Source organism: Mauremys mutica, chromosome 10 (genome assembly GCF_020497125.1).
Source record: "Mauremys mutica isolate MM-2020 ecotype Southern chromosome 10, ASM2049712v1, whole genome shotgun sequence".
NCBI lineage: Eukaryota > Metazoa > Chordata > Testudines > Geoemydidae > Mauremys > Mauremys mutica.
This window is the reverse complement of record NC_059081.1, coordinates 11,985,553-12,012,991: the sequence shown is the minus strand read 5'-3', so window position 1 is coordinate 12,012,991 and position 27,439 is coordinate 11,985,553. Positions and strand designations below refer to the sequence as shown.

The window sequence follows — 27,439 nt, the reverse complement described above, 5'->3', positions numbered from 1 at the left end:
ACAAGCTAGTCTCCATTGTATATGTGCTCTCTCTGAGATGGTGGTTGGGAGAGTGGATTCCCTTCAATGGGCCATCAGTGCATCTGGCTATTTCAACTGTTGTACCTGAAAGGCTGATTGTGGGTGTTCTCAAGCTCACAACAAATTTCAGTATCACACATAACAAAACTTCATAACTTCACATACAATGATAGCACATACAATCTCACTGGTCACTAGTGTTCAACAGATCAAGGCTGTTAAAATGATACCTCACAAGGCAAACTTTGTACAAAACATATCATAATTATATGACTGTGGTGAATATGGGGGTTCCAGGGTGCTGCTTTGAGGTACAGAGTGCCTCTGGAGATAAGCTTATATTAGAGACAAGCTTTCGAGCTTATACAAAGCTGTTCTTCCGAGCTCTGTGTAAGCTTGAAAGCTTGTCTTTCACCAACAGACACTGGTCCAATAAAATATATTACCTCACCCACTTTGTCCCTAATATTCTTCCAGGGCAAGAAAAAAATCTATGTAGGTCTCTCACAGGATTAATCTGTCAAGTAAGATGGAATATGCTACACTGAACTGGGAAACAGTAGATGAGTGGGCAGGGTAGAGTCAAGGTGGAGAGTGAGGGAAGATCATATAGAGGCAATGAAGGAGCTGGGCAGAGCCTGGATGTGAAGACAGAGAGTACATGGAAAGAGGTGGTGGTGAAGGTCTAATATCGCCAAAGTAGAGGGAGAGGAAGATTGCTTTAGTAGTTGGCTAGACTGAAGAGAGGAGAGTCAGGGAGGCTGGTGAGGAGGTGTTTACAGCAGTCCAGGGGAGACAGAACCATGTCATGACCCAGGGTTTTGGCAGTGGAAATGGAGAGCAAGCAGATCTCAACTCCAGCACTCAGCTCACCAATGGAGTTCAGAGCATATCAGCAGAGCGGATCATAGAATGACATCTATTTAGTGGACCTAAGAGCAGAACGTAGCCTGCAGACTGATGTGGATGGGAGGAGCAGGAAGGGAGAATGAAGCTGTCACTTTTATAAATCCTACACTTGCAGAAAGCTCCCCGTTCCTGTCTCTCAGACAGCGAGACAGGCTTTAGTGTGGGGTGGCTCTGAAGATATCACAATACATGTCCCGTTTTTGATAATATGGTATGTGAAGGATGTCATTGCAATGATTGTGCTCTGATGCTTTTGGATTCTGAATCCCAACAATATCCATATAAAAAAACTGAATATACCTCTAAAAGACACTGTATGAGAAACAGCTTGGAGCCTCACTTTCCAGGTGAAAACTTAAGGACATCCCATATGATACATGTGAAAAAATAAAAGATCTACATGTAGGAGTGGCTGGAATCTTTCTTATAATGCCTATTATTTAATTCATATTTTATGAGTCAAGATCTCTGGAACCTGATTTTGAACAAAGAATCCTCATATTTGATTGTTAACTATACAGATCTATCTGTACAAAGCCATAAAAATCCTGTATCTCTGAGCAGACAGCTAATTCACTTGAAAGACTTTGCTAATGTTATAAACTCGGAAAGCGACACTCACGTGAGTTATAAGTAACAGTGAAGTGAGTTACTGTCTGAGAGATTACTTTTGTTCCTTTACAAATTCATGTTAAGCCAGAAGAGCCAAGAAGTGAAATCAAAGCTGCAAGATTTGATAAGAGGAAAAACAGAGCCAAAGAAATGGTAATTGTGGAAAACGGAATTCAGCATATAGCAGACTTTAGTGATCCATGGACCCTTCATAGGATAAGACAAGAATAAAGAACCAAATTCTGTCCTGTCCACAGTGGGCATCTGCTGTGAATCTCCAAGGGCAGAAACTGACCTTAAAAGAACATTGATTGCATGCAACTGTAAAATCCGCACGGAACGGATTCTGGGTGGTGCTATGCAGACACACACCAGGAAAGCGGCTGGCAGAATCATTGGGAAGAATCTGGCAGGTACTTTGCAGGACCACCTGCAAAGTCTTGGAGAAGCTTCCCTGCAGAGAGAGGCCTATGGGATCAGTAGAATGGTCAGAGGCATATACTATCCCTGACCTTGCAATGGTGTCTATGCACACACACCTGTTCAGATTATTCCTGCTTTTAGTGGTAAATGATTGCGGAAGGCCAAATCACAATTGGAGTTGCAGCTAGCAAGGGATGTTAAGAGTAACAAGAAGGGTTTCTTCAGGTATGTTAGAAACAAGAAGAAGTTCAAGGAAAGTGTGGGCCCCTTACTGGATTGGGGGGCAACCTAGTGACAGAGGATGTGGAAAAAGCTAATGTACTCAATGCTTTTTTTGCCTCTGCCTTCATGAACATGGTCAGCTCCCAGACTACTGCACTGGGCAGCACAGTATGGGGAGGAGGTGACCAGCTCTCTGTGGAGAAAGTAGTAGTTCGGGACTATTTAGAAAAGCTGGACGAGCACAAGTCCATGGGGTCGGATGCACTGCATTCAAGGGTGCTAAATGCGTTGGCGGATGTGATTGCAGAGCCATTGGCCATTCTCTCTGAAAACTCATGGTGAGCGGGGGAGGTCCCAGATGACTGGAAAAAGGCTAATGTAGTGCCCATCTTTAAAAAAGGGAAGGAGGAGGATCCGGGGAACTACAGCCCAATCAGCCTCACCTCAGGCCCTGGAAAAATCATGGAGCAGGACCTCAAGGAATCAAGTTTGAAGCACTTAGAGGAGAGGAAAGTGATCAGCAACAGTCAGCATGGATTCACCAAGGGCAAGTCATGCCTGACTAACCTAATTACCTTCTATGATGAGATAACTGGCTTCGTGGATGAGGGGGAAACAGTGGACGTGTTATTCCTTGATTTGAGCAAAGCTTTTGCTACTGTCTCCCACAGTATTCTTGCCATCAAGTTAAAGAAGTATGGGCTGGATGAGAGGACTACAAGGTGGACAGAAAACTGGCTAGATCATTGGGCTCAACGGGTAGTGATCAATGGCTCCATGTCTAGTTGGCAGCCAGTATCAAGTGGTGTGCCCCAAGGGTCAGTCCTGGAGCTGGTTTTGTTCAATATTTTCATTAATGAGCTGGAGGATGGCGTGGATTGCATCCTCAGCAAGTTTGCAGATGACACTAAACTGGGAGGAGGAGTAGATACGCTGGAGGGTAAGGATAGGATACAGAGGGACCTGGACAAATTAGAGGATTGGGCCAAAAGAAATCTGATGAGGTTCAACAAGGACAAGTGCAGAGTCCTGCATTTAGGATGGAAGAATCCCATGCACTGCTACAGACTAGGGACCAAGTGGCTAGGCAGCAGTTCTGCAGAAAAGGACCTAGGGGTTACAGTGGATGAGAAGCTGGATATGAGTCAACAGTATGCCCTTGTTGCCAAGAAGGCTAACAGCATTTTGGGTTGTATAAGTAGGAGCATAGCCAGCAGATTGAGGGACGTTATCGTTCCCCTCGATTGAGGCCTCATCTGGAGTACTGTGTCCGGTTTTGGGCCCCACACTACAAGAAGGATGTGGAAAAATTGGAAAGAGTCCAGCAGAGGGCAACAAAAATGATTAGGGGGCTGGAGCACATGGCTTATGAGGAGAGGCTGAGCGAACTGGATTATTTAGTCTGCAGAAGAGAAGAATGAGGTGGGATTTGATAGCTGCTTTCAACTACCTGAAAGGGGGTTCCAAAGAGGATGGGTCTAGACTGTTCTTAGTGGTACCAGATGACAGAACAAGGAGTAATGGTCTCAAGTTGCAGTGGGGGAGATTTAGGTTAGATATTAAGAAAAACTTTTTCATGAGGAGGGTGGTAAAGCACTGGAATGGGTTACCTAGGTAGATGGTGGTATCTCTTTCCTTAGGGGTTTTTAAGGTCAAGCTTGACAAAGCCCTGGCTGGGATGATTTAGTTGGAGATTGGTCCTGGTTTGAGCAGGGGGTTGGACTAGACCTCCTGAGGTCCCTTCCAACCCTGATATTCTATGATTCTAAGAGGAATAGGCAGAGTTACCAGGGCAGAGAATGTTTTTGAGGGACAGCACCTCACAACACTTTATTTGTAGTACAGTGTCATTCATTTCCATCACAGCTATAAGGCTTTTAATGACTGTTGCTAAAATATGGGACAAAGCACATTTTATAGATATTAGTTGTGAGCCCCTCAATTCAATACGCAGCACCTCCAATAGTGTCTCTCAACAAGGGTCAAATGGTTCTGTCTCTTTCAGCCTGGCCTTCTGACAATAACAGTCCTTTTAATGTAACAGTTACTATGTTCATATCATGTGAAAGATCCCTGGCTTAAAACTGGGAAGAAATATTGCTTTTGTATTCTCTAGTTCAAACACAGATTATTGGGCTGGATGCAGGAACCACTGGATGAAGTTCTTTGGCCTGTGTTATGAAGGAGATCAGGCTAGATGATCATAATAGTCCCTTCCTGTCTTGAAATCTACATTGATTTGATAAACAATATGGGACATCAGGCACCAAATAAGGTAGGTCCCTTAAATAAAAGGAGGACTTTCAACCAAGCGTAATTAATGAGGCTGTTCTAAATCAGAATACATTGTCACTGGGGTATCTGAAAGCTTTCAGGAGTCTGTTATGCCTGTTTCCAATTGCCAGTCACAATTTGGAATCGATATACTTAGTGGATATTTGATCTGCTTTTTGACTATCTAAAGATCATCCAATATATTAGGACTGAAGCAGGAAAGAAAAGACAGCAAATCACATTACATGGCTTTGGATTAATATCTGTATGCCAAACATTTGCCTTGACTTGAGTAAGAAGCAGACAAGAGTGCAGACAAGAGTTCTAACTGAATGTAGCTGGTTCGTCATCACCAACAGAAACACCAGAGGGTTCACTTTTAGGTAGAATACCTCTTCTGCAAATAAAATAAAGTGATACAAGTTGGACAGAAAATACACACACATCGAAGATTTTCTTGCAGAATGGATAAGGTCCAATGCACCAATGTATACGTAGTGTTTGTGGAGTACAATTAACTCTGAAGATGATCTATCTGTATTCCAAGCACCAGAGCAGGAGGGAAAGTTTACAGACAAGCTCCAGCTCCAACAGAAATCTACAGAGTGGACATTTAAGACAATTCTCAGAGGAAGTTTATGAGAGGAATTGCAAAAGAAAGCGGCCTGTGATGTGGATTTCACCATTCAGGGAAGCTCAGAGAAAAAGGGTTAGATTTTCAGAAGCACAAATGGCAGTTAAGACCTGACTCCCACTGAAAGTCAAAGTGGCTAGGCACTTAATTGCCGTTTGTATCTTTGAAACTATCCCCCACATTTTTAGCTTTAAAAGTGAGCAGACAAACAAGGGATATGGAAAACAGTAAGCAGACAGATGCTTGGAACTAAAAACAGAGATGCTTGACTAAATACAATATAGGGTGCGACTATTTCTCCAGGCAGGAGGAAGGTTGGGGTGCAATTTGTATCCTCTTCATAATGTCCAGGGGGGCAGTTAAGCAAGAAAAGTTTTGCCCCGGGAATGGATTGGTGACCCTTCAGCAGATGCCCCTTCTGAGTTCCACCATGGAGAAGCAGGTTCAAGCAGTGGATGGAGCTCCCAAGGAAGGAGGCTTGTAGTGGAGAATTGCCAGGAGACACAACAGTAGGGTGAAAGATGAGCCACTGAGATTGGAAGGGATTTTCAGTAAAACTGTTTTCAACTCTTTGGTTTTTGCCTGTTTCTATTAACACCTATTTAGCTTCAAGGACTAATGAGCATTTTGGAGAAAGCCATTTCTGTTAAAGATTTTAATCCCACCACCACTTCCACCAAGGTGTGAGGGCTAACAGTCTAAATCTGCAGAGACTTCCATATGGACCTCGCACACAGCCAGGTATTCCTGATAGCCCTAAAAGTTAAAAGAAATAAGTAAGGGGGGAAAACATTTAAAAAAACCATTCAGGCAAAATCTTCCAGAAGTAAAAAAGGCACAAGCCCAAATGCAACAAAAAATCCTTTCCAGATCACTTTTAAAAGCCATTCTTAACTTAGCCCATTTTGCAGATTTATATCAAGGCACTCTAAAGAGAGGGTGACTTTAGTAGGTTATCTGCAAAGAACAATGGAGTAAGCTAAGAATGGAATTTTAGCTTTAACTGGGATCTTTGCTGCTATGCTGCATTTTTATCCTATTTTCTTTTTAGATTTAGTATAACCCTTATATATAATTATAGAAATGATATGCAATGACTCATATAAGAGCACTAGAATTAATTAGTTACATGAATTAAATATTGCATTATATTAACAAAAGGAATTAGAAATTCAAAAAGCCATGGCTCTGACTTCCTTATTGTTATTATATTATTATTTATTTACAGCAGCACCTGCCACTTGCTAGGTACTTTCCAAACAATTAAGTCAGGGACGGTCCCTGCTCCAAAGAGCTCATAGCCTAAGGCTAGGCAGATAAACACACAGAGATTAAGGGAAGGAGGGGCAACACAGGCAATTTACATACAAATCAATACTACTCACTGTGAGCAGCACAGCTGAAGAGGGACGTTAAGAGGGATTTAAATGTGGACAGGGTAGGGGTCTTGTGAATGAGCTCTGGGTGCTTGTATTATGCACAGGGGACAATGGAGAATAAGGCACGAAGATGTGAGAAGCTGAGAAAAATGTGGACAAGGCTGGGAACATTAATAGAGTGGAACGGAGAGTAGGCAACCTAGAGCTTGACAAGACAGGATCAGAGGGGAGGGGCATGGAGCCAGATGCATCTACTAGAGTAAAAGCTATAGGACAGTTTCTGGGAGAGTCACTGGAATCTTATGCATGTCCATCAAATGCCTTGGTTTTGAAAGCACAATACAGACTTCAGGATGCACTCACAAAAGTGCCTCTGCTATGCATCTTTTCTCACTTATGGTTAGCCACTTCAGCTTGCCATCTTTCTACCATAGGGAAGCGCTTCACTCCTGTATCTTAAAGGACAAGGTGTGCTTAATCAGTCAGAATGGTGACAGTGCTTTCCAGCATGAGAGCGCGGAGGGGATGTGATTGCAGGTGATGACAGAGGTAGCTGTGCTCTCTGGATAGACAGAAGGGGACTTGAACCAGCACAGAAGAAGGAAATATTGATCTGAGAATAACAGTGGTGTCCATTGTATCAGCATGCTTTATTACACAGCACAGCCTCTGCTCCTGTATTCAGTTTACACACACATGAGAACCCGGGCCATCATGGAAAACAATATAAATATCTAATTTCCAGCTAAATCTCAAGCCAACCACGATCAATAAAAACATATTTTGCTTAAGGTATAATTTGTTGCTCTTAGTCTTCCAGCCTCTGTTGTCTTCTCTGCTATGCTTAGAATAAACAAAGATCAAAAGGATTACAAGTTTCTTAATTATGATGATGATGGGAATATCTTTTTGGCTTCCCAAATTAAAAATAGGATAAAATAGCTCTGTTAATTCTGATAATGGTTCCACTATTGACAAACAGGAGTCTTTATTATAGTTTTGAGACAACTGACTGCAATCTAGTATCTGTTTAAGGATTATTCTTTTGTCAGCTGAATCAAATCAACAATTGCTTGAGATGTATAATATAAAGGTGACATTTAACATACAGTTCAAATTGCTTTTCATTTTATTGTTGTTTAAATTGTCTTCCTTGCTTGAAGACTAATCTTGGCAGCTATACTTATTTGTAAGTTCCTATATTGATCTGGCTACAGACTTTTTCTGTTTTGTCATTGGTTATGAATTGTGTGTCATAATTATACATTTAATTTAAAGAAAGATCTCTAACTAAAACAATCTGCCTATCAGGTTCCCTATGCAAATAAGAAACATGCTCTCTGATTCATGTAGTGTGAGTTCTGGTGTTCTCATAATAAACAACAGCAAATCACACAAACAATAGCAAATCAACAGTGACAGCACTGATTTTCTTTCAAGCCCCTATTAGTCACTACAGCCTGATTCAGCAAGGTCAAAGTACATGCCAAACTTCAAGCACCTTGCTGAGTCAGGGGCCACTAGATGTGGCTGTGTGCATCGAAGCAAATACCCACATGGGGATAAAGTAAACATGGTGGACCTGGAATCTACACCCAGTTCTGACCATGACCAGCTGTATGACCTTGGGGCAAGTCATGTCACTGCTCTGTGCCCCAGTTTCCCCAGCTATAAAACAGGGATTAAGATACCTATCCACCTTGGAAAAGCACTTTGAGATCCTTGATTGAAAAGCACTGCATAAGGGCAAAGAGTTGTAATTGGAATGAAATCTGAAATCTTCTCTCAAAGCTAGATTGCAGCATTTAGTCACTTGCTGAAGTTGGAAGCACAGTGAAGCCTTATTGCCGCATAGAACATCTCTAATCTCCCTGCTGTGGAGATAACCCAGGCTTGGAGTCTGCAATGAAACGCAGAAAGTGATTTGGAGTTTTTAATGAAAGGCTCACACAGCTCCACTGTGAACATCCAATGTATGTTGCATGCAGACATACCTATATAGTTTGTATTTGACAGTCTAAAAAAGTATGCTGCATTTATATTCATGCATGTACACACATGCTCACGAAGAGTGGGAGTCATTAAATACTCAGCATTTGCACTCTGCAGTACCACAGTATCTTCTATTCTATGCATATGAAGAGACCATGGTTATTGCTTGTACCTAGAAGTTTGAGTTTTTAAGGCAACCACTGCTCTTGTGCAAACATACCATGTGTGATTATATATATAAGAGTGTATATTAGGATATCCAAGTGTTTGTATATGAATGGTATGCAAAGAACTCTTTTAACAAGACTGTTCTATTTACATTAATAGCAAAAACTGTAGAATTGCTTTCCCTACAAAATTTGACTATAACTGCAGTAACTGGAAACTTGGGTCTGTACTGTATCTGTTGCATATTGCTATAGATCAATTCCTACCTGTGAATCTGCATTCACAGCTTTTCCATCTATTATAATTTAACACTATTTCTTGTCATAACTTAAAATAAACTGTCTCCTATGAAGTATTATGTAGCATTCTAAAGTTTCCATTAACTATCAATATATTCCATCAGATCACCTATTGAATTACATGCAACATCTCTGGGAATATATCATCATAAAACACTTTTAACAGATTTATCCACTCCCAAAGGTGTCTCTGAACAACCACAAGAAAGATACAGTAGCAAGTTGATACCTCATATGGGCTATATACACAACACTATGTTCCAGCATACATGAGACACAAATTAATTAACATCCCATGCTTTTGTGTCACATTCCATCTGATTTACAGGTAAATATTTATTCAGATTTGTTAAAAAATCTCTTTAAAATTACCCAGTCCAAGAAAACCTCATTTATTTAATGCACTGATAATGTTTTTTCCTCCAATAGCATTTGATTTAAAAAAGGAGTACAAGGTAGAGATATAAGACCTCTTTTTAAATTTACTTACAGGCACACACAATTACATGATGAGCATTTTAGGGCTTCTTGTACAGTATTTCTCTTTCCCCCCTTTATGAAAAACAACTGTTATGCCTGCAAGCTGATTTCAAAGAGAACCCTTCATATGATGCTTAATATTTTGTTGCATCGAGGGGTTCAAAGCCATAAAATGCATCTAAAGAGAAAAATCCCACCTGCAAAAGATCATGAACTTTTAGATTAGCAAAGACAGATGTACATGAGGGGCATATGCAAACCACCGTACAATGCATGCCATAAAACTGGTCACCAAAGCATTCAGACACTGAATACAGTCAGCTGGGCAGACATGAGCGTGTCTTGTATTTTATCAGTATGTCATAAAGACATATTACTGGTTTCTAAATTTCCAATTTAACAAGTGATTTCTATTCACCTCCTAGTTCCACCAGACATCTCAGTGTAATCAAAGTCTTCTGTGATTCCCTGGAACTCTGTATATCCTGTTAGAGTATTAGTCAGAGACACAGTCACCACCTCCATAGTGCTACCTTCCCAAGATCACCCAGAGAGCTCTTACCTCAATGGTGTACTGTTCAAAAATCCGGAGCTGAAGAAAGATGTCTAGCTTAATTTTCCGCTCATGGAAGAGCTCTTCCATCTGTACCTGGGCCTCGTCAAGCTGCTGAAGGACAGATTCAATGTGGCTGATGGAGCTATTGTGTGGAGTCTTATTGTTGGATACCGCTGAGTCCCTGTGGCAAGGCAGGAGAATGGTTAAAGCTCAGCATTAATGCAAGAAAAGAGCAGGAATTAAACACTCAATTCTGTGCGCAGCTGAGAAGCGAGCCGAAGCACAAAGGGCTAGGAGGAAGGTGTATGCAATGCTCATTTCTTCTGCTTGTTGAAATCCTGTGTTTCCTGAACTCAACGCAAAGTCAAAACAATGAGCGCATCCTTTCATATGTTGTGACACTTTGACCCCGATACACTAACAAGGAGTTGGAGGGGAGGGGAGCAGAATGGCACATAAATCTGAACTGATCTCTTGAGGAATCTGACTGGCAATCCCATTTAATTCTAGACCAAATGACCCATTTCTTTCTACAATCAGCCTGTCTCAGAGGCATCATCCTCAAAGCTGCTACTAACATGCTGTGGATCTTTACAAGTTAAATTATGCCACCATTTGCATTGTTGCTAGTGAATTAAGAGAGCTGGAATTGCCAGTATTTTAGCCTGATTCCCCTTGATTACTTAGTCAGAATGCAACATAACCTGGGGAAAATTCCAACACTGTAAATATTTTAAAACACTAAAGACAGATTGTGACTTGCCCTTGTGTAGGTGCCCAGGGTGATGGGTAAGGTGCAAGGAATCTTCCCCTCACTGTACACTCCATGTGCCCAGGGGTGTTCAGGAACTGCTCCTCCTATGCACCCCCAGAGCACACATCATCTCAAAGGGGACAGAGAAGAGAAAGGGCCATGGCACCACCCCCTAGTCTTCAGTTCAAGCACACAGGAGGAGCAGGTTGCACCATCTTAATGCCAGGGCTCTGCCTTAATGCCACGATCTGGCCCTGAGATAGTTGTGTGTTATAAATACAGGGCAGAAACTATTTTCATTATTGTCAGTTTCCACATTGCTGGCTGTCTCACATTTAACATGAGGGATCTGGAGTCTGAAAGTTAGCTCGGGTTCTTTAATATATGTTTGTTCTGAGGGTTCTGTGGATAAATAAGCTTTTCAGGGCATTAAGGGTAAATTCTCTCCTTAGACATGCCAGTGTAGTTTCCCCTAACTTCAGCGAGAGCCATGTAGGCAGATCTGAAGACAGAATTGAGTGCCAAAGTTTTGGTGCTTAAGCTAAAACAAGTAAATTCAGAACAAAGTTATGTTTTGTTTCCCCCATAAATTACATAGTAGCACCTGCATTACTTGAGACATTTAAAATAAGACCGTTTGAAGCACTATAAAATATACTGTAAGGAAACATCCTGCACTGGTAGTGTAATAGGATGAACCAGCAGACATTTTCCATTACTAGTCCCTATCAGTCTGTGATTCTGTCTTGAAAAAAAAACCAAACATGTTGAAACATCAATTCCTGGGACTGAAGCAGTAAACTGGCACTTCTGTGCAAGCACTGCAACCTAACCATGATACTGGAAGGTGATTAAGAATTTGCTCCTAGCCCTGTATAATGAGTGGTGTGTAGCTGCACCACCCCAGGAGAAGCTCCACAAAGAAACTATGACGTGAGCTCCCGTTTTGCACAGTTGCATGGGGAAGCACGCTGAGTTAGCTTATTACCAAACACAGCGCATTTCCCCCCACTCCTGGCCAGCTAGCTTGTAGTCCATGAAACCAAGACTCTGCCTTCTTCTGTCCTTCCTTACCCATCGGCTCACAGCAAGAAATATCAAGCAAGGAATCCCTGTTCTTCCCTCCTGCTCTCAAAAGCCTGTGATCCAGGTAAGCCTTGTGCAGTTGTACAGTGAGGCAGAGACATGTACACCCTTTCCCCCCCATGTAGCTGCATATGGTTGAATCACAATCAAGCTCTATATAACCACGTTATATATAGCAAAAGTTCTTGCGGTGGAATGTACATAGCTGCATGTGGAGGAAGGGAGAGAGGTAGTTTGTATCTATAGACTCTGTATGGAAGACTCAAGAAGAGTGAATACGATTTTTGGCATTTAGTTAATTCCCATTAAACAAGTTACTTCTTTTATTTTAGTGATGATCATTTGGTTACATTCCTGGCAGGTATTGGAAGATTCTCCACACTAGGATAACACTCCCAATACAAAAATATAGGGCTTGATTCTAATCTCGGTCACACCAGGGAAATTCAGTAAAACACCACTGAAGTCAAAGTTAAACCAGTGTAAATGAGAGCAGAACGTGACCCTTGAGGTGGAATTTCTTGATAAGATACATTTACACAGGATAGGAACAAAAGTTTAAGAAACTCATATTTACTGAGAGGAATGAAACATTTCTTAAAGTCAGTCAACTAGCGCATTCTAAATTGGATAAAAAGAGCAGCTTTAATTTATAATACAAATGCCAATACAAGAACAGTCTGACAGCATGAATAAACTACATGTACTGTACACAATGAAATACTGTCGCCTGTTATTTAACTATACAGGTTTTATTTACAGGCATACAGCTTCCATACAGCAAGAGTAATCACGTAACTCACTGGGCCTCAGCTCAGAACCATTTACAATCTTCCATAAATATTCACTCAAAAATATTCACCTGAAAAACATTTAATCTATACATCTATCAATCCATCAGATACAGCAACCCATGCTGATTCATAGACTATTCTTCTTAGTCTCTACAAATCACTCCTTGCAGTTTCAATAAAATATTATTAGAGCCTGAATCATCGTAAATATAAAAAAGGTAGTGAATATATCCTCCTGTTAAATTGTAAGTTACATTTCCCCCATTAAATTGCACCTAACGCACAATGCTTTGCCAGATTTCTTGACATCTCTCCTGAGGTAGGAAACATACCTGAGCTGTTGGATTAGATCTTCCCCTTCTTTAATGACATTGAGGGTAGCATCCAGGGTGGCTGTTTGCTGCTGCTGGAACTGCTTGATAAGCTCCTGAACCGCATCCACCGAGTCAGCACAGACATCCTCTAAGAGCTCCTTCTGCAGATCTTCCATCCATGTCCACAGCTGTGAAGGAGAGGAAAGAAATACAAATCAGAAAGAAACAGAGATTGAAATTTAACCCTTTTATCCTTTAATCCCATTTTAGAAAGCATTAATCAAGACTATACACACAAATGGTTTCAGATGCTAAATGATACCTAAACTTATGGTTTCAAAATCAAAAACCTGTACTGAGTTCTTGATTCTGGAAGATGGAATTTAATTTTAAACATCAAAGTAAAATACACATATCAGAATATTAAGCACTTTATTTCTCAATTTAATTGGCACCTCAGTCTATTATATATCACTATAACCTTAAACTAACATACTGCTGCAACGAACTCTACATACAACAAATACATTATAACCCCTTAAATTTGCAATGACCCAGTCCTATCAGGAGCTGAGTGTCCTCAACTCCCACTCACTTCACTTGGAGTTGAAGGTGTTCAGCATCTTGCAGGATCAGGCCCTAAGAAAATATATCAAGTGTGTGATATTGATTGATAATCAGTTGTGCCCAGTCAACCATGCTTTCCATACAGTGTTTCTGCAATGTGCCCTCTGCATCTGAGATTGTGACTTTAGGATCTAGATGAAATCCAGACATAATAAGAAGGTGTCTTTGTTTTTACTAGACAGCAGTGATCCCAATCAATTCTATGCTGATCCATTCATTTAAAATGGTCCTATTAGTTAAAAACATCATTTTACTAAGTGTTTAGATTAGAATTTCCAGCCAACTGTTCTCTCACTGAAATCTGAACCGCAGACAAGCCCAAGCTCCTAGATAGTTACAAAGCCCCCTACAAAGCACTAAGGTTTCCCCATTAAGCTTGCCTTAAGAGCAGTGTAAAATTGTACCAACTGAGCTGGCGATGTGCCAGCAAATCCTCATGGCTCTATGAGAGAATATTTTCCACTTGATGTGTCCCATTAACCCAGTCTCTGTTGCTCTCTGCTGCATCTTGTGCCAGGTGACAGGACAAGTCACTGTATTGGGAAGTGTCACCATTCCAACTGTGGCAATTCTAAAAAGGACAGGGCTAGTACATTGGGCAACAGTGGAACTGTGTTTTGTCTGCTCTTCCATGCCGCTACAAAGTCATTCTCCTCAAAGAGAGTTAGAGGTACACATCAAGGAAAAAACAGACCACTACATGGGAGAGTCAGTGAAGTGGGTAAAACTATGTTTCTCTTCAGAATGAGGCCCAATTGACTATAAGCCTATCTGTTACTGACTATTTGTGTAACCATGGGCAAGTCACTTAGGAAAGCATTTTCAAAAATGTCTACATTTGCTTGAGATTGCACCTGAATATCTGAACTCATTAACTTCAGATCTTTCCAGAGGATGACCTTTGATTGTGAGCATTTGCATAACAAAAGCTATCAGAATTTAGGTTATCCTTGACTCAGACGGTTTTAAATCTTTAGACTCCACCAATCCCTGGGAAATCCTAATACAAAGGATCAGTCAGTATTAATAAGATTAAGAAGATATTTCAGAAACAACTTGCAAAAGGAATCTGACTCAAGTTTATCTTTATTTCACACCTCCCAGGCGTTGTACTACTAGTAATTCCAATTAGAATAATTCACTACAAGGTTCTTCATTTATAAGCGCAGCAAAAGTAATAAAATGAAATCCACTACAGCATCACTCGGAGGTCAAGCTGGTTGTTAAGTGAGACCAAGAAGCCACACTCTTTATTTTAGCTTGATCCAATTCAGTAAAACATTTTGTGTTTTGGGGGACTGATTTTTAATTCTGACGCAACTACTGAATTGATTTTAAAAACCCCATTTGGCATACAAACCCTATCAGAAAGAGTTTATAATGCATTTCACTGTAGCCCTTCTCTGGATTCAATAACGCTTTCCCACCCTTTCTGTTCTAACGAGTGAAGGGCCCATGGTGTGACAGGGAATGATCACTAAATCATGTCAAAGGTTGCTATTCTGCACCTCAAGTCATACTTCTATGTTGCAATGTGCAGCGTATTACTGAGCACTGGTATTTCTTGTAAATGATTTAAGAGTTGTTATTCTCAGCTCAGAGTAATTGTGAGGCTCAAATTTCATCTGTTTCCACTAAAAAATGGAAACTGAATGCAGGAATCAACAGAAAATATCACTTGGTAAACACCATTTGTACCATGGAAACATTTACTAAGGAAATTTGAAAACAAATAAGCTGCACAAATTAAACAAACTGCCATCAAACTGCATTAAAAAAACCTGCATGATCCATTGTTCATACCAGTGGGTCACTACATGATTTTCAGAGGTGCTGAGCATTCTCAATATCCACAGACATCAGTGGGAGTGGAAAGTGCTCAGCCTCTCTTAAAAATCAGTCCATTCCAACAACTGATTTTAAAAACCAAGGCAACTTTTTATATCTATAAATCATTAGCTTTTGATTCAGATCATTTTTCAGTGGATAACCAGACAGAAAAAAATAAGTCATCAGACATATGGTACGTGGCCCGTAGGCTTCCCTAGTCAGTGTAATATATGCTTACTCCTGGGCAGCCAGTTCATATTAGGCTGAGTACAGATTCAGTTTTTCATTGAAATCCTTTATGTTTTGTAATAAAGTTTTTGGCATACATTTGCAGGAAGCGAGTTTTCCTCCTGCATTTTTAGCATTAGTAAAATTTGCAGTCACGTATTTTCCATATGTAATTACCATTTTTATTATAAGTGCCAACAATGTGCATAGCTCAAAAAAAGAAAGCATTCTCTACTCCATCTCGCTTCGCAGCTCATAAAAACAAAGATGATAGAAAAAACTGGAAAACCTACATGAAGCAATAATATAGAGGTATTTTTTGTTCACTTGCTTATTCACATTTACTGAATTATGGTCTGCTGCAATAAATCATGGATACAAATATTAATCATTAATCCCTAATGGTTAGCAACCTGATATGCACCTGCAAAAAAATATCCACCCACAAATTTTACAGGTGCAAAATACATTCAGGTGAAATTTTGTAGTTGCAAACTGCAACTACAAGAAAGATTGGGATGAGTATTTAGTCCTTCTGGTCCATGAACAAGCTGTATATAGATAGTTTAAAAAAAATTAAGGCAATCATAGTTTCAAATAAGAAAAAAAAAGATTTAATTCCCTGATCACTAGATTGTTGCTCTATAGAAAAAAAAACAGGCACTATTTTGGACCATCTGCCACTTTTCTTATGTATTGTAGCAACTTTCCCTCTGTTCCTCTCACCTATTATACACAGGCAGCTTCACTTGATGGAAGAACAAGACAGCTCTTTACTTTCAGCTTTGCCAACTGATGCAACACCCATCAGTTTACTCAAGTACTTAATGAGAGCACTTACTGGAGGTTTGAAGGACACCTGTGTCTGTTACCTAGAAATTATTGCCTTTGACTTAGAGCAAGGGACCACATCAGTCAAAAATCTGAAATCTGAAAAGATGATTAAGAAAACCTTGTCTGCGAGTGTGGAATAACTATTAAGCACCCTGTGCTACACCATCTTTGAATGCTGCTACTTCTAAATGCTATTCAGTTTCAATCCCTCAAAATATGATTTAAAAGTATTTAGCAATGATACTAGTAGAAAGCAAAATAAGGAGTGGGTAAATAACTATTGAGATTTTTACAGCTGGACTAATAATTAAAAATGAGAATAATAAAGAAAACAGACGACTTGTACAATCTCAGGGAGTATACAAACTACTATTTACAATATAAGGTATGATATATTTGCTTAATTTGCAATATAAGGTATGATACAGTGTGCTCTGAAAGTATGTTCATGGTAGGTCAGTAGTCATCAGGACAACTAGTGCTAAAACAGTATTAAAAGAGAAATAAAGTAACCATCCAGGTTCTCTCACTTACACACTGAAAAAGTGGAGATAACATGTCACAGGGTATTTGTGAGAATTAATTAGCTCATGTTTATAAAGCACATTGAATATGTCAAATGCTATCTAAATGTAAGTTATTGTTATGTTTTCTTGGGGTATTTCAACACCATTTTCATATGTCAGAAAGGTCCTATGTCTTACATGTAATGATGGCAGACAGAAATATCAGTGGAAACATATTAAACAATATATTGATTGATAAGATGTGACATGACCAGTAGGGTTGCCAGGCATCCAGGTTTCGACCGGAACGCCCGGTCGATAATGGACCCTGGCGGCTCTGGTTGACACCGCCGACCGGGCTGTTAAAAGTCCAGTCGGCGGTGCAACAGAAGCCTAGGGCCAAGGCAGGCTCCCTGCCTGCCCTGGCTTCGCGTGGCTTCCAGAAGCAGCCACCAGGTCCCTGCAGCCCCTAGGCGCATGGGAAGCCAGGGAGGCTCCACGTGCTGCTCCTGCCCCAGTACCAGCTCTGCAGCTCCCAGTGGCTGGGAACCGTGATCAATGGGAGCTGCGGGGGTGGCGCCTGCAGGCACAAGGGCAGTGCACAGAGCCACCTTGGCCCCCATGCACCTAGGGGCTGCAGGGACCTGGCAGCTGCTTCCTGGGAGCTGCAATTAGCGCTGCCGGGACCATGCATCCCAGCCCCCTGCATCCCAGCCCAGAGTCCCCAACCGCACCCGAACTCCCTCCCGGAAACTGCACCCCGCACCTCCCCAACACCCTGCCCCAGCCCTGAGCCCTCTCCTACACCCCAAGCCCCTTATCACTGGCCCCACCCCAGAGCCCCCCCCCAGCCAGAGCCCTCACCCCCCTGTACCCTAACCCCCTGTCCCAGCCTGGAGCTCTCTCCTGCACCCCAAACCCCTCATTTGTGGCCTCACCCAGAGGCCACACCTGCAGCCCAGAGCCCAGACCCTCCCCGCACCCAAACCCCCTGCCCCAGCCTGAAGCCCTGTCCCACACCCGAAACCCCTCATCCTCAGCCCCACCCTAGAGCCTGCACCCCCAGCTGGAGTCCTCAACCCTCCCGCACCCCAACCACCTGCCCCAGCCTGTTGAAAGTGAGTGAGGGTGGGGGAGAGTGAGTGTCGGAGGGAGGGGGGATGGAGCGATCGGGGTGGGGCCCTGGAGAAGAGGTGGGGTAGGAGTCTTCAGTTTTGTGTGATTAGAAAGTTGGCAACCCTCATGACCGGATATCACAAATGAAATGTCACATGATTAAATGTCCATACTAAAGTGACAACACTGAAACATCACGTGACAAGAGTGATGCAACTCAATGTTGCTGATAAAACCACAATGTGCAGCTTCCACGGTGATATGCTGATAAGACATCCTGCAGCGAGATATTATATGACCAGATATCATCAACAAAGTGCTTGTGAAGAAAGAACACAAGGAAAAAAGGGAACAGTTTGTGAAGAAAGGATCTGATCCCTTCTTAACCTCTTTCTTGCTTTTTCATTCCCTTGCCAGTTTCTTGATATTCATTCTTGGTTAGGCTGCATCTGGTGCTTCTGTATGTGAAGCTGCTTTAATTAGTATCCTCGCCCATGGCAAAAGGATTTGCAAAGCCTAAACATCTGATGTTTTTTCCAAGTTCTGCATGGACCACACTGATACAGCACAGTATAATCTCCTCTTGAGGCAAACGTGCTAATGGCAGCTACACTTGCATCAAGCATGTAGATCCCCAAGGACATATATATGCAATTCAGAGCCTAACCACCGCATGAGATGAAGGTGGCTTTACCAAGGAGTCTAATGTTCGTGCTCTTTAGTTCTCCTCCTGTCAGCACGAATTGCAAAAACATGGTCTCCTTTTAGCAGTTTTTATTTTTAATTTAAGTTGTCTGGTAATTATGAAGACAATTAGCTGAGAGACTGCAAAGAGAAGAAAAAATTCAATACTCAGTTATACTGGTGTAAATCAGGAGAAATTCAATTGAAGTCAATTTATACCAGTGTAACAAAGTAGAATCTGGCACAGGAGGTGCGCCTAACAGCTGCAAGACCATGCACTGAACATTCAGTGATTTATACTGATGGGAAGGGGAGCCATGAAATTCCCATTCAAAACTCTCTGGTTCATCACATTCCATAACTTCTCCAACAGGGGATCTAGATATCCCTCTTCCTCTACACATGTCCCTGTGGTTTGAATGATCATTTGCTAGATATATATACACATTTATCCTGATCTGCAGTTTCAATACCTTTGTGCGCCTCCCCTCTTCTCCCCCCTCGCCCCTCCCCACTAGGAATTTCACTTGACAACTCTGAATCACTCTGAAAACTTTTGAAGGATTCAACAAAGTGATTTTGCCTTTCTGTAACCAAAGACTCTTTCTGAAGCCACCATCTTCTCAAACTATCATATTAATATTAACCACTTTAAACTAGTTTTATAGACTCTGTTTATCAGGCGCATGCACTTACGGGGGACTAGAACATGTTTTTGAGTGACAGGGATGAATTACAGGAGATTGCCAGCATAGCTTTAATGAAGACTATTGAATACAGAAACTGTCACAGACGTTGACAACGCGTACTACTGGCTGTGCATACTACTGATAGAGCTGTATGCTCAGTCACAGATTCATAGATTCCAAGGCCAGAAGGAACCATTGTGATCATCTAGTCTGATCTCCCGTATAACACAGGACAGAGAACTTCCCCAAAAATAATTCCTGGAGCAGAGCTTTCAGAAAAACACCCAATCTTGAGTCAAAAATGATCAGTGATGGAGAATCCACCATGACCCTTGATAAATTGTTTCAGTGGTTAATTACCCTCACTGTCAAAATGTACACTGTATTTCCAGCCTAAATTTGTCTAGCATCAACTTCCAGCCATTGGATCATGTTATACCTTTCTCTACTAGATTGAGGAACCCATTATTAAATATTTGTTCCCCATGTAGATACTTATAGACTGTAATCAAGTCACCCCATAACCTTTTCTTTGTAAAGTTAAATAGACTCAAGGAGCTCAATCACAATACGGCACACTTTCTCGTCCTTTAATTGTTCTTGCAGCTCTTCTCTGAATCCGCTCCAATTTATCAACATTCTACTTGAATTGTGGGCACCAGAACTGGACACAGATTTCAAGCAACAGTCACCCCAGTGCCAAATACAGAGGGAAAACAACTTCTCTACTCCTAGTTGAGATTCACCTATTTATGTATCCCAGAATTGCATCAGCTCTTTTGGCCACCTCCTCACATTGGGAGTTCATGTTGAGGTGATTATCCACCACAACCCCCAGATCATCTTCAGAGTCACTTCTTCCCAGGATATAGTCCCCATTCTGTTAGTATTGCCTACATTCTTTGTTCCTAGTAAGTATGTCCTACATTCTTTGTTCAGGGGAACTGGGAAAAGTTCTGTCCCCCTTACCTTGAGGGTACCAACGGAATGCACTATTTATATTCATTAAAAAGAGGAGTTTCTGTAGAATTTGCTGACTCATCAATGACTATGTTAAAAAAAACAACACTTTTTGCCTGCAGCGTGAACCTCTTACTTATGACAGGCAGGGCTGGTGCAAGGAAGTTTCGCACCCACTTTGTGCCCCCCCCTCCAGCCCTGCGGCAGCTCCTCGCCCCCCCCTCCACCCTGAGGTGCCCCCACCCCCGCAGCAGCTCCCCCCCTGCCCTGAGGCTCCCCCCCCCACCCGGAGCTGTGCAGCACCTCCCCACCCCAGCTCACCTCTGCTCCGCGTCCTCCCTGAGCACGCAGCCCCGCTCTAATTCTCCTCCCAGGCTTGCGGCGCCAAACAGCTGATTGGTGCTGCAAGCCTGGGAGGCAGGAGAAGTGGAGCAGCGACTGCGCGCTCGGGAAGGAACCGCTGTAAAAAAAAAATTGGGGGCACCGCTTTTTGGCGCCCCCAAATCTTGGCGCCCTAGGCAATCGCCTAGTTTGCCTTAATGGTAGCACCGGCCCTGATGACAGGCCTGGCATATGAAGGGTTAATTCACAGCACACATGCCAAATCAGAGGTGGGAGCGTAGATGCAATGAATCTCTAAAGTTAATAGTGAACATGGTCAAAGCAGAGAAAAAACAAAACAAAACAAACAACGGATGACTGAAAGGAAAAGGAGCACTATGCAATGTACATTGAGAATGTGTCATGTTCCAGAGGAATCCCTTGGCAAGTTCATGACAGATGAACAGACAAGTTACTTTTCTTTTACATGGCTTTCTACATGCTAGATTTATTGAAATTTGGCCTATATGTTTGTGTTTACAATCATTTGGCTCTAGCTGACTTTTTTTTTTAAGAGATCACAGATGGCAGAATTTTTATTCAATAGGGGTCTGGCTGTATTTCAGACTCAGACTCTTCTGACTGGGTGTAGGGTGTGCTGCCAGGATACCTCAGCTCTCCCTTCCCTGCTCCTTAATCCTTTGTAAAATAATCTTATAAATATAAATGAATTGGATCTCAGCACAGTCCTTGATGACCCTGCTCTCTTGCTTCCACAGCTTCAGAGCGTTGTTAACACTGCTAAGGTATGTGACAGGTTTAAGCCTGTAAGGGATCTACTGGTGCAAAGGACTGGTGAGCATTTAAGCTTCTGTCAAAATCGTGGGCCAGATTCTGAAGTCAGTGGGAGTAGCAAATGCATACCTAAGGGCAGGATTTGTGCCACTGTGTTCATGATAATCAGCTGATGATGTCACAGGCTGATCTCTTATACATTTAGCTTACATGAAACTATATGCATATACTTATTTATTATTTGTATTGTGTTAGTAGTGTACCCACACAGGCCACATCTACCCAATCAGTAATGCTATCTCGTTGTCCTAGGCTCTGTAGAAATGTATTTAAAAACATTTCTAACAACGGTAATGCATGTGTGTCGGGTTTTTTTTTCATTTTATGTGTGTGTATGCATCTATGGTGGTGACATCCATCTGATAAATGTATTTACTCTGTACCTTTAACAGCTTCACCTGCTCTCTGCCCACTAATCCGTTTTACAAGGACTACTTCTAACATTCCAAACATGTGAGCACCTTTACACAACTGCCATTTTTTAAAACTCAACCTGTCAGAAAGGTCTCTCCTTTCCCCCCTCAAATGGAGAGTCTTCCTCTCACAAAATCTCCCCAAACAAATTTCACTGATACAACACCCATTATATTCAGTACTGGACCAGGGCTTTATGTGTAAGGTTTGATATTTCACAACCTTTTGCAGAGAGGGCTGATATTTGAACGTCAAATCTTCTAGGCAGCCTTGAAAATCTGAGCTGGGAGTTCTATACCATTTGAAAAGGAAGATTCACAGCTTTTCAACAAGACATGCAGCACTTGATTCTACCCCTGAAAGGTCCCAAGATACAAGATACTGAAACAGTGAAATGTTTATGTATAAAATGCTAATTTGGGTCATTCTTAGAGTGCTTTGTTTGTGTTCCAATTATTTTTAAAATGTATCTGTATAGTGAATTGAGGTGGGAGGAGCTAAAATGCCGAACAGGCCAGTGGACCAAAAATTAGATGAAGCTTCTTGGGTATATGGGTGAGCAGCTTTGTGTATTCAAAAGGCTGGATCTTCCCAGAGATCTTAAAAGTCGTCAGTTGAGTCATTTTGTTGATTATCTTGAACATCACAGCACTCTATCATTTGATGGGCATATTCTTCAAAATGACAATAGTAACAGTTAAATTTAAGCAATATAGTGCAAAGTATAGAACAGGGGTAGGCAACCTATGGCATGCGTGCTGAAGGCGGCATGAGAGCTGATTTTCAGTGGCACTCACACTGCCCGGGTCCTGGGCACTGGTCCGGGGGGCTCTGCATTTAAATTTAATTTTAAATGAAGTTTCTTAAAATTTTTAGAAACCTTATTTACTTTACATACAACAATAGTTTAGTTATATATTATAGAGTTATAGAAAGAGATCTTCTAAAAACATTAAAATGTATTACCGGCATGCAAAACCTTAAATTAGAGTGAATAAATGAAGACTCGGCACACCACTTCTGAAAGGTTGCTGACCCCGGTATAGAAAAATAAACTGTGAAGTGGGTCAATTTAAGATGAACAACAGAATTAAACAGTGTCCTAGAAACATGTTTGTTCTGTGATTAACTTTGATTCATTGTCATCATCTATTCTGTTTGTTAGAATCAACAGCAGGAGACCATAAACAAGCCAACATTTAATGTAAAGATTCCCAAGGTCTCTACCACAATATAAAAGCCAATCTCTGTTAAAATTAAAGACCTAAAAGAACTAGATCCCCTAATTAAGGCACTTGCTTGGAGCACAGTTAATTTAATTTCATAACCATAGCACTCTGTGTGTGTGTGTATTTTAAATGGTACAGATAGCAATACCTCTGGTTACGGTTGCCTGTCACTTTCCAGTAGAAGACCCTGTTTTCAGTTGCTTATAACTTTGTCAAACTTAAACTGTTCAGGCTGACATTCTCCATAGTGGGTGTCTGCTTAAGCTGAAATTTGTGAGGAAGTTTCAGCTAAAACTCTGGGAAAGAGAGTTACCATCTGGATGGTATTTGACTGGCTGGTCAGGTTTCCTATGGATTTGACGGTTGCCAGAAAAATAATTTAATTTACCAGATTTTTTTTTACGTGGGTCTAAAGATTTCCATTATTATCACAATACACTGGGAAATCGAATGTTAAAAGTTTCTATGTCCCACTAAAGATGCTGCAGTGTTCCCACTTTCACTGTCTGCCCACCAACATACAAGTGCACCATGCATGTGTGTGAGAGAGGGTTTGAGTCATGTGAGAGTGAGGAGATGTGCCAGGCATATTAAATAATGGAAGATCAGGGAGATGGTGCAAGTGGATCCTACTATACTCCCAGAAAAAAAGCTATCATCAGAGACTGCACATTCCATGACAACTGGCTACAGGAAACAGACTACAAAGACTGGCTGGCAAAATGTGCTGATAAAACAAACACCCTTTTTATTATCAATGCTGTTAGTCTTATCTATATATAGTATCTAGAGAGGAAAACATAAGTGTATGTTGAAGGGGAGAACGGTGAGGAGTGGTTGCAGAGTTGCCATGTGGTTGGGATTGCAAAAGGCTTGACTTTTGGGGAGCGTGCTGGGTTTTTTTGAATTTCAAAGGTGGTAACCCCTAGGGGGGAAAAGTTGTTTGGCATGTATTAAAATATTTTTACAACTGTTTCTCTGAGAATCGCTAGCACCTCTATGCTTTGGAGCAGGGACTTGATATTTGGAAGGCTGTTCCCCTAAGCCAGAGAGGTGCCTTTAGCCAGCCTTATGAAAATTTGTCCAGATTTCGTCAGGATATAAGCATCTGCTAAACTGCAGTTTGCACATGCTCAGTAGAGACTTGTTAGAGTTTGCAAGCTACATTTTCTCAAGATTCCATTTGTACTGAGCATGCTCCATCCCCCCCCAGTTCCTTGTGATGATCAGACTGTGCATGTACCATTCATACTAACTAACTGAACATGCTCCATCCTGGGGAAGCCAGGGCTGAGCAAGACTGTCCCTACATCATTCATACCTCCCATGTGCCAGGAACCATGGTGGTGCTGGACACAGGGCCTGAGAGCAGCAGGACAACCCCTCCTGTGCTCTCGGTGCTGTGTCCAGCACCACCATGGTCCCTGGCACATGGCAGTGTGTAAAAGGAGGACGCATCCTGACTGGAATTCACAGAGGGGTGAGAAACTTGGGGGCAGGGAAAAGAGATGCAAGCCGGGGAGGAGGACTGGGGAAGAAGCCTGGGGGGGGGGGGGGGAGAAATAGGAGCCCAGTGGGAGAAGGGACTGTGGGAGGAGCAAAGGCGGGCAGAAGATGGAGAGGAATAGGAATAAGGGGCAGGCGCAGAAGGAAGCGTGGAGAGGGTAAGAGCTGCGGAGGCAGGGGGCAAGAACTGGGGATGTGGCAGGAACAGAGAGAAGGGGGGAAGATATGAGCGGGAGGGAAGGAAGGAGCAGGAGTCAGATGGGGAGGGGACAGGCAGGAGCCAGCATGTATAGCAGAAAGGTGGGGACACAGGCAGAACTTGGGAAGGGGCAGGAGCTGGGTATGGGAACCAGGGGCAGGAGGCGGGGAATGGAGGGGATAGGAGCAGAAGGGGACAAGGGGAGGATGTGGTGACAGAAGGCCATGGCTGGCCCTTCGACCATTTAAAATGGCAGCTTTCTAAGAAATATATAAAAACCCAGATAGTGAGACCCACTGCATAATAAACAAACAAAAAGGTTTAAACAAGCGAAAGACAGGCTTGAAGCCACAGCCTGGCCAGCTGGCTGCCAGTTTGGAGTCTGATGCTGAAATGAATGCAGGCAGCATGTGTTTAATCCCCAGAGAACTGGGAAGCTGCATATGCAGCCTTCTACATTACAGAACTGTCACATTTAATGCAGCACCCAAGAAGCTTAAATATGCCTACATCAGGTTGGGATTCCTTTGAGGTTTTATATCTGTCACTCCACTGCCAGCCAACATAAACACCACCAAGGCAGTGCCCAACCTTACGTTTTGCTTAACCCTTCAATACACTGTGGTGTGTATGCTCACCTGCATATGCACCTTTTTAGACACCCAAATTCATGCTAACAGCTAACCTTAGGGCATGTCTACACTGCATCTGGGACTGACTCTCCCAACCCGGGTCCACACACGTGTTGCGGTAGGACTTGTGCTAGCTCTCTCAAAACAGATGTGTAATCGGTGCTTCAACATTGCAGTTTAGGCTGGAGCTTGGGCTTTTAAGACCATCTCCTGTCCCCCAGGCTTCAGAGCCCAGGCTCCAACCCAAGCTGCAACATCTACACAGTTATTTTTAGAGTGCCAGCACAAGCCCCACTACCGTAAGTCTATGGCCCCAGGCTGGGTGGCTTTTAGATATGCCATTTAAGCCCTGCTCATGAAGCCAAGAATGTAGTCAAGTGTGTGCCTGTGTCCACCCCCTACTGTTCAACTTCAGCAATTAATGAACAAAAACTATTTCCAGCTTTGTCTCTATTCAGGCTGAAGTCATCAGTGCTGCTGGCACATAACCACATGAGTTCCTGCCACTCTAAATATGGGGGAGAAAACATCATGTGCACTAAACAGAAAAGAAAATCAGTAGAGAAAGAAATAGCATTTATAAGTTGCTAAATTGGTATTTAATTATACAAGGCCATTAAAAAAGTTACTAACTATCTAGAGCTGTTGACAGTGCCCCCTTATCTTTACATTTCTGATACAGGATATTGCCAACCCAAAGGATTCCAAAAGCTTGAGTCTGGCCTTAAAATCATGAAATTATCTTGTAATTTATGTAAAAATCATGTAATTTAAAAATACTAAAAATACTAAATGTTATTTTCTTGTAATTTGCTTTCTATTTTTTGAGTCTTTAGGGTGCCCTTGGGTTGCATTTGCAACCTTTTCTCCAAAAGCATGAGGTCTAGAAACTTACATACTTTTAAATGAAAGCTGAGATTCTAATGAAATCACTTGAGTCCAGGAGCTGGAGCTTTATCAAAAATACCAAATATCACAGCCTTGCAATATGATCATGAAAGTTGGAATTCATAACAAATGACGGTGAAACCTACAGACAGACTTGATGCAAAAACCTACAGTAAGACACCCTCAAAGCTTGGGGAAATGACTCATTTACAAGTCTGCAGAATTCTTCTATCCTGGAAGCTCACTGACAGTAATTTCTAATTCTGCCGTGGCATATGGGTAATTGGATTTGATTCCCAAGGGAGCACTTTCAGGTCCTGGGATAAAGAATGTCTAGTAGTCTTTGGTCTAGCAGGCTTTGAAAGATATGTATGATGATCTTTAGATGATATTTAATGTATTACAATAGCAAGGCACACAGTATAAAGTTTTTATGTGCCTGGGAATAAGATAAGATACGATAGCGACAGTATTCATGAATGATCAAGTGGGAGTGACTTATGTAGTTCATCTAAATTCATGGCACTGAAACATTTATACTGCACCAGAAAATTGTATTTTCAGTATATGCCATGTAGTCTTAGCAATGATTTTGAGAGTTTTTAAAATGTTTTATTGGTGCTATTTTTCATACCCCTTCCCCAGTAAAGAAAGCATCCTTAGTACAATGAGTCCAGGCCTCAGAGGGGACCATGTGCAAGAAGCAGTGCTTGGAGTCTCCCCTCTCCAATGACATAAAGAAGCCACTTTTAGTCTTGATAGGTCATAAGATATCTGGCCTTAAAATAGTCACTGATTCAGGGCTAAATATTGTCCTGTGCCTTCAGCCAGTGCAATTCAGGCAGTAGGGTTGCCACCTTTCTAATTGCTGCTAACCGGACCCCTGAGGCCCTGTCCCCTGAGATGTCTGCTGGAACTAACAAGGACTGTAGCAGAGAAAGGATTGGGCCCAGACTAGGAAGGAGTCTAGTCTGTGGAAGAAGCTTATTGGAACATCTCTGAGG

General features: G+C 41.9%; 1 protein-coding gene across 8 annotated transcripts in view; it reads right to left on the bottom strand.

The window, feature by feature from the left end:
- The window catches only part of KALRN (kalirin RhoGEF kinase), a 743,024-nt gene that overhangs the window by 250,411 nt on the left and 465,174 nt on the right, over nt 1-27,439 (bottom strand). For all 8 annotated transcript variants that reach the window (XM_045032050.1, XM_045032053.1, XM_045032055.1 and 5 more), the window contains 2 exons: nt 12,936-13,105; nt 9,976-10,150 (listed from right to left, as the gene is read on the bottom strand). In XM_045032050.1, the coding sequence (XP_044887985.1) occupies nt 9,976-10,150; nt 12,936-13,105 (345 nt within the window). The remainder of the gene's footprint in view (nt 1-9,975; nt 10,151-12,935; nt 13,106-27,439) is intronic.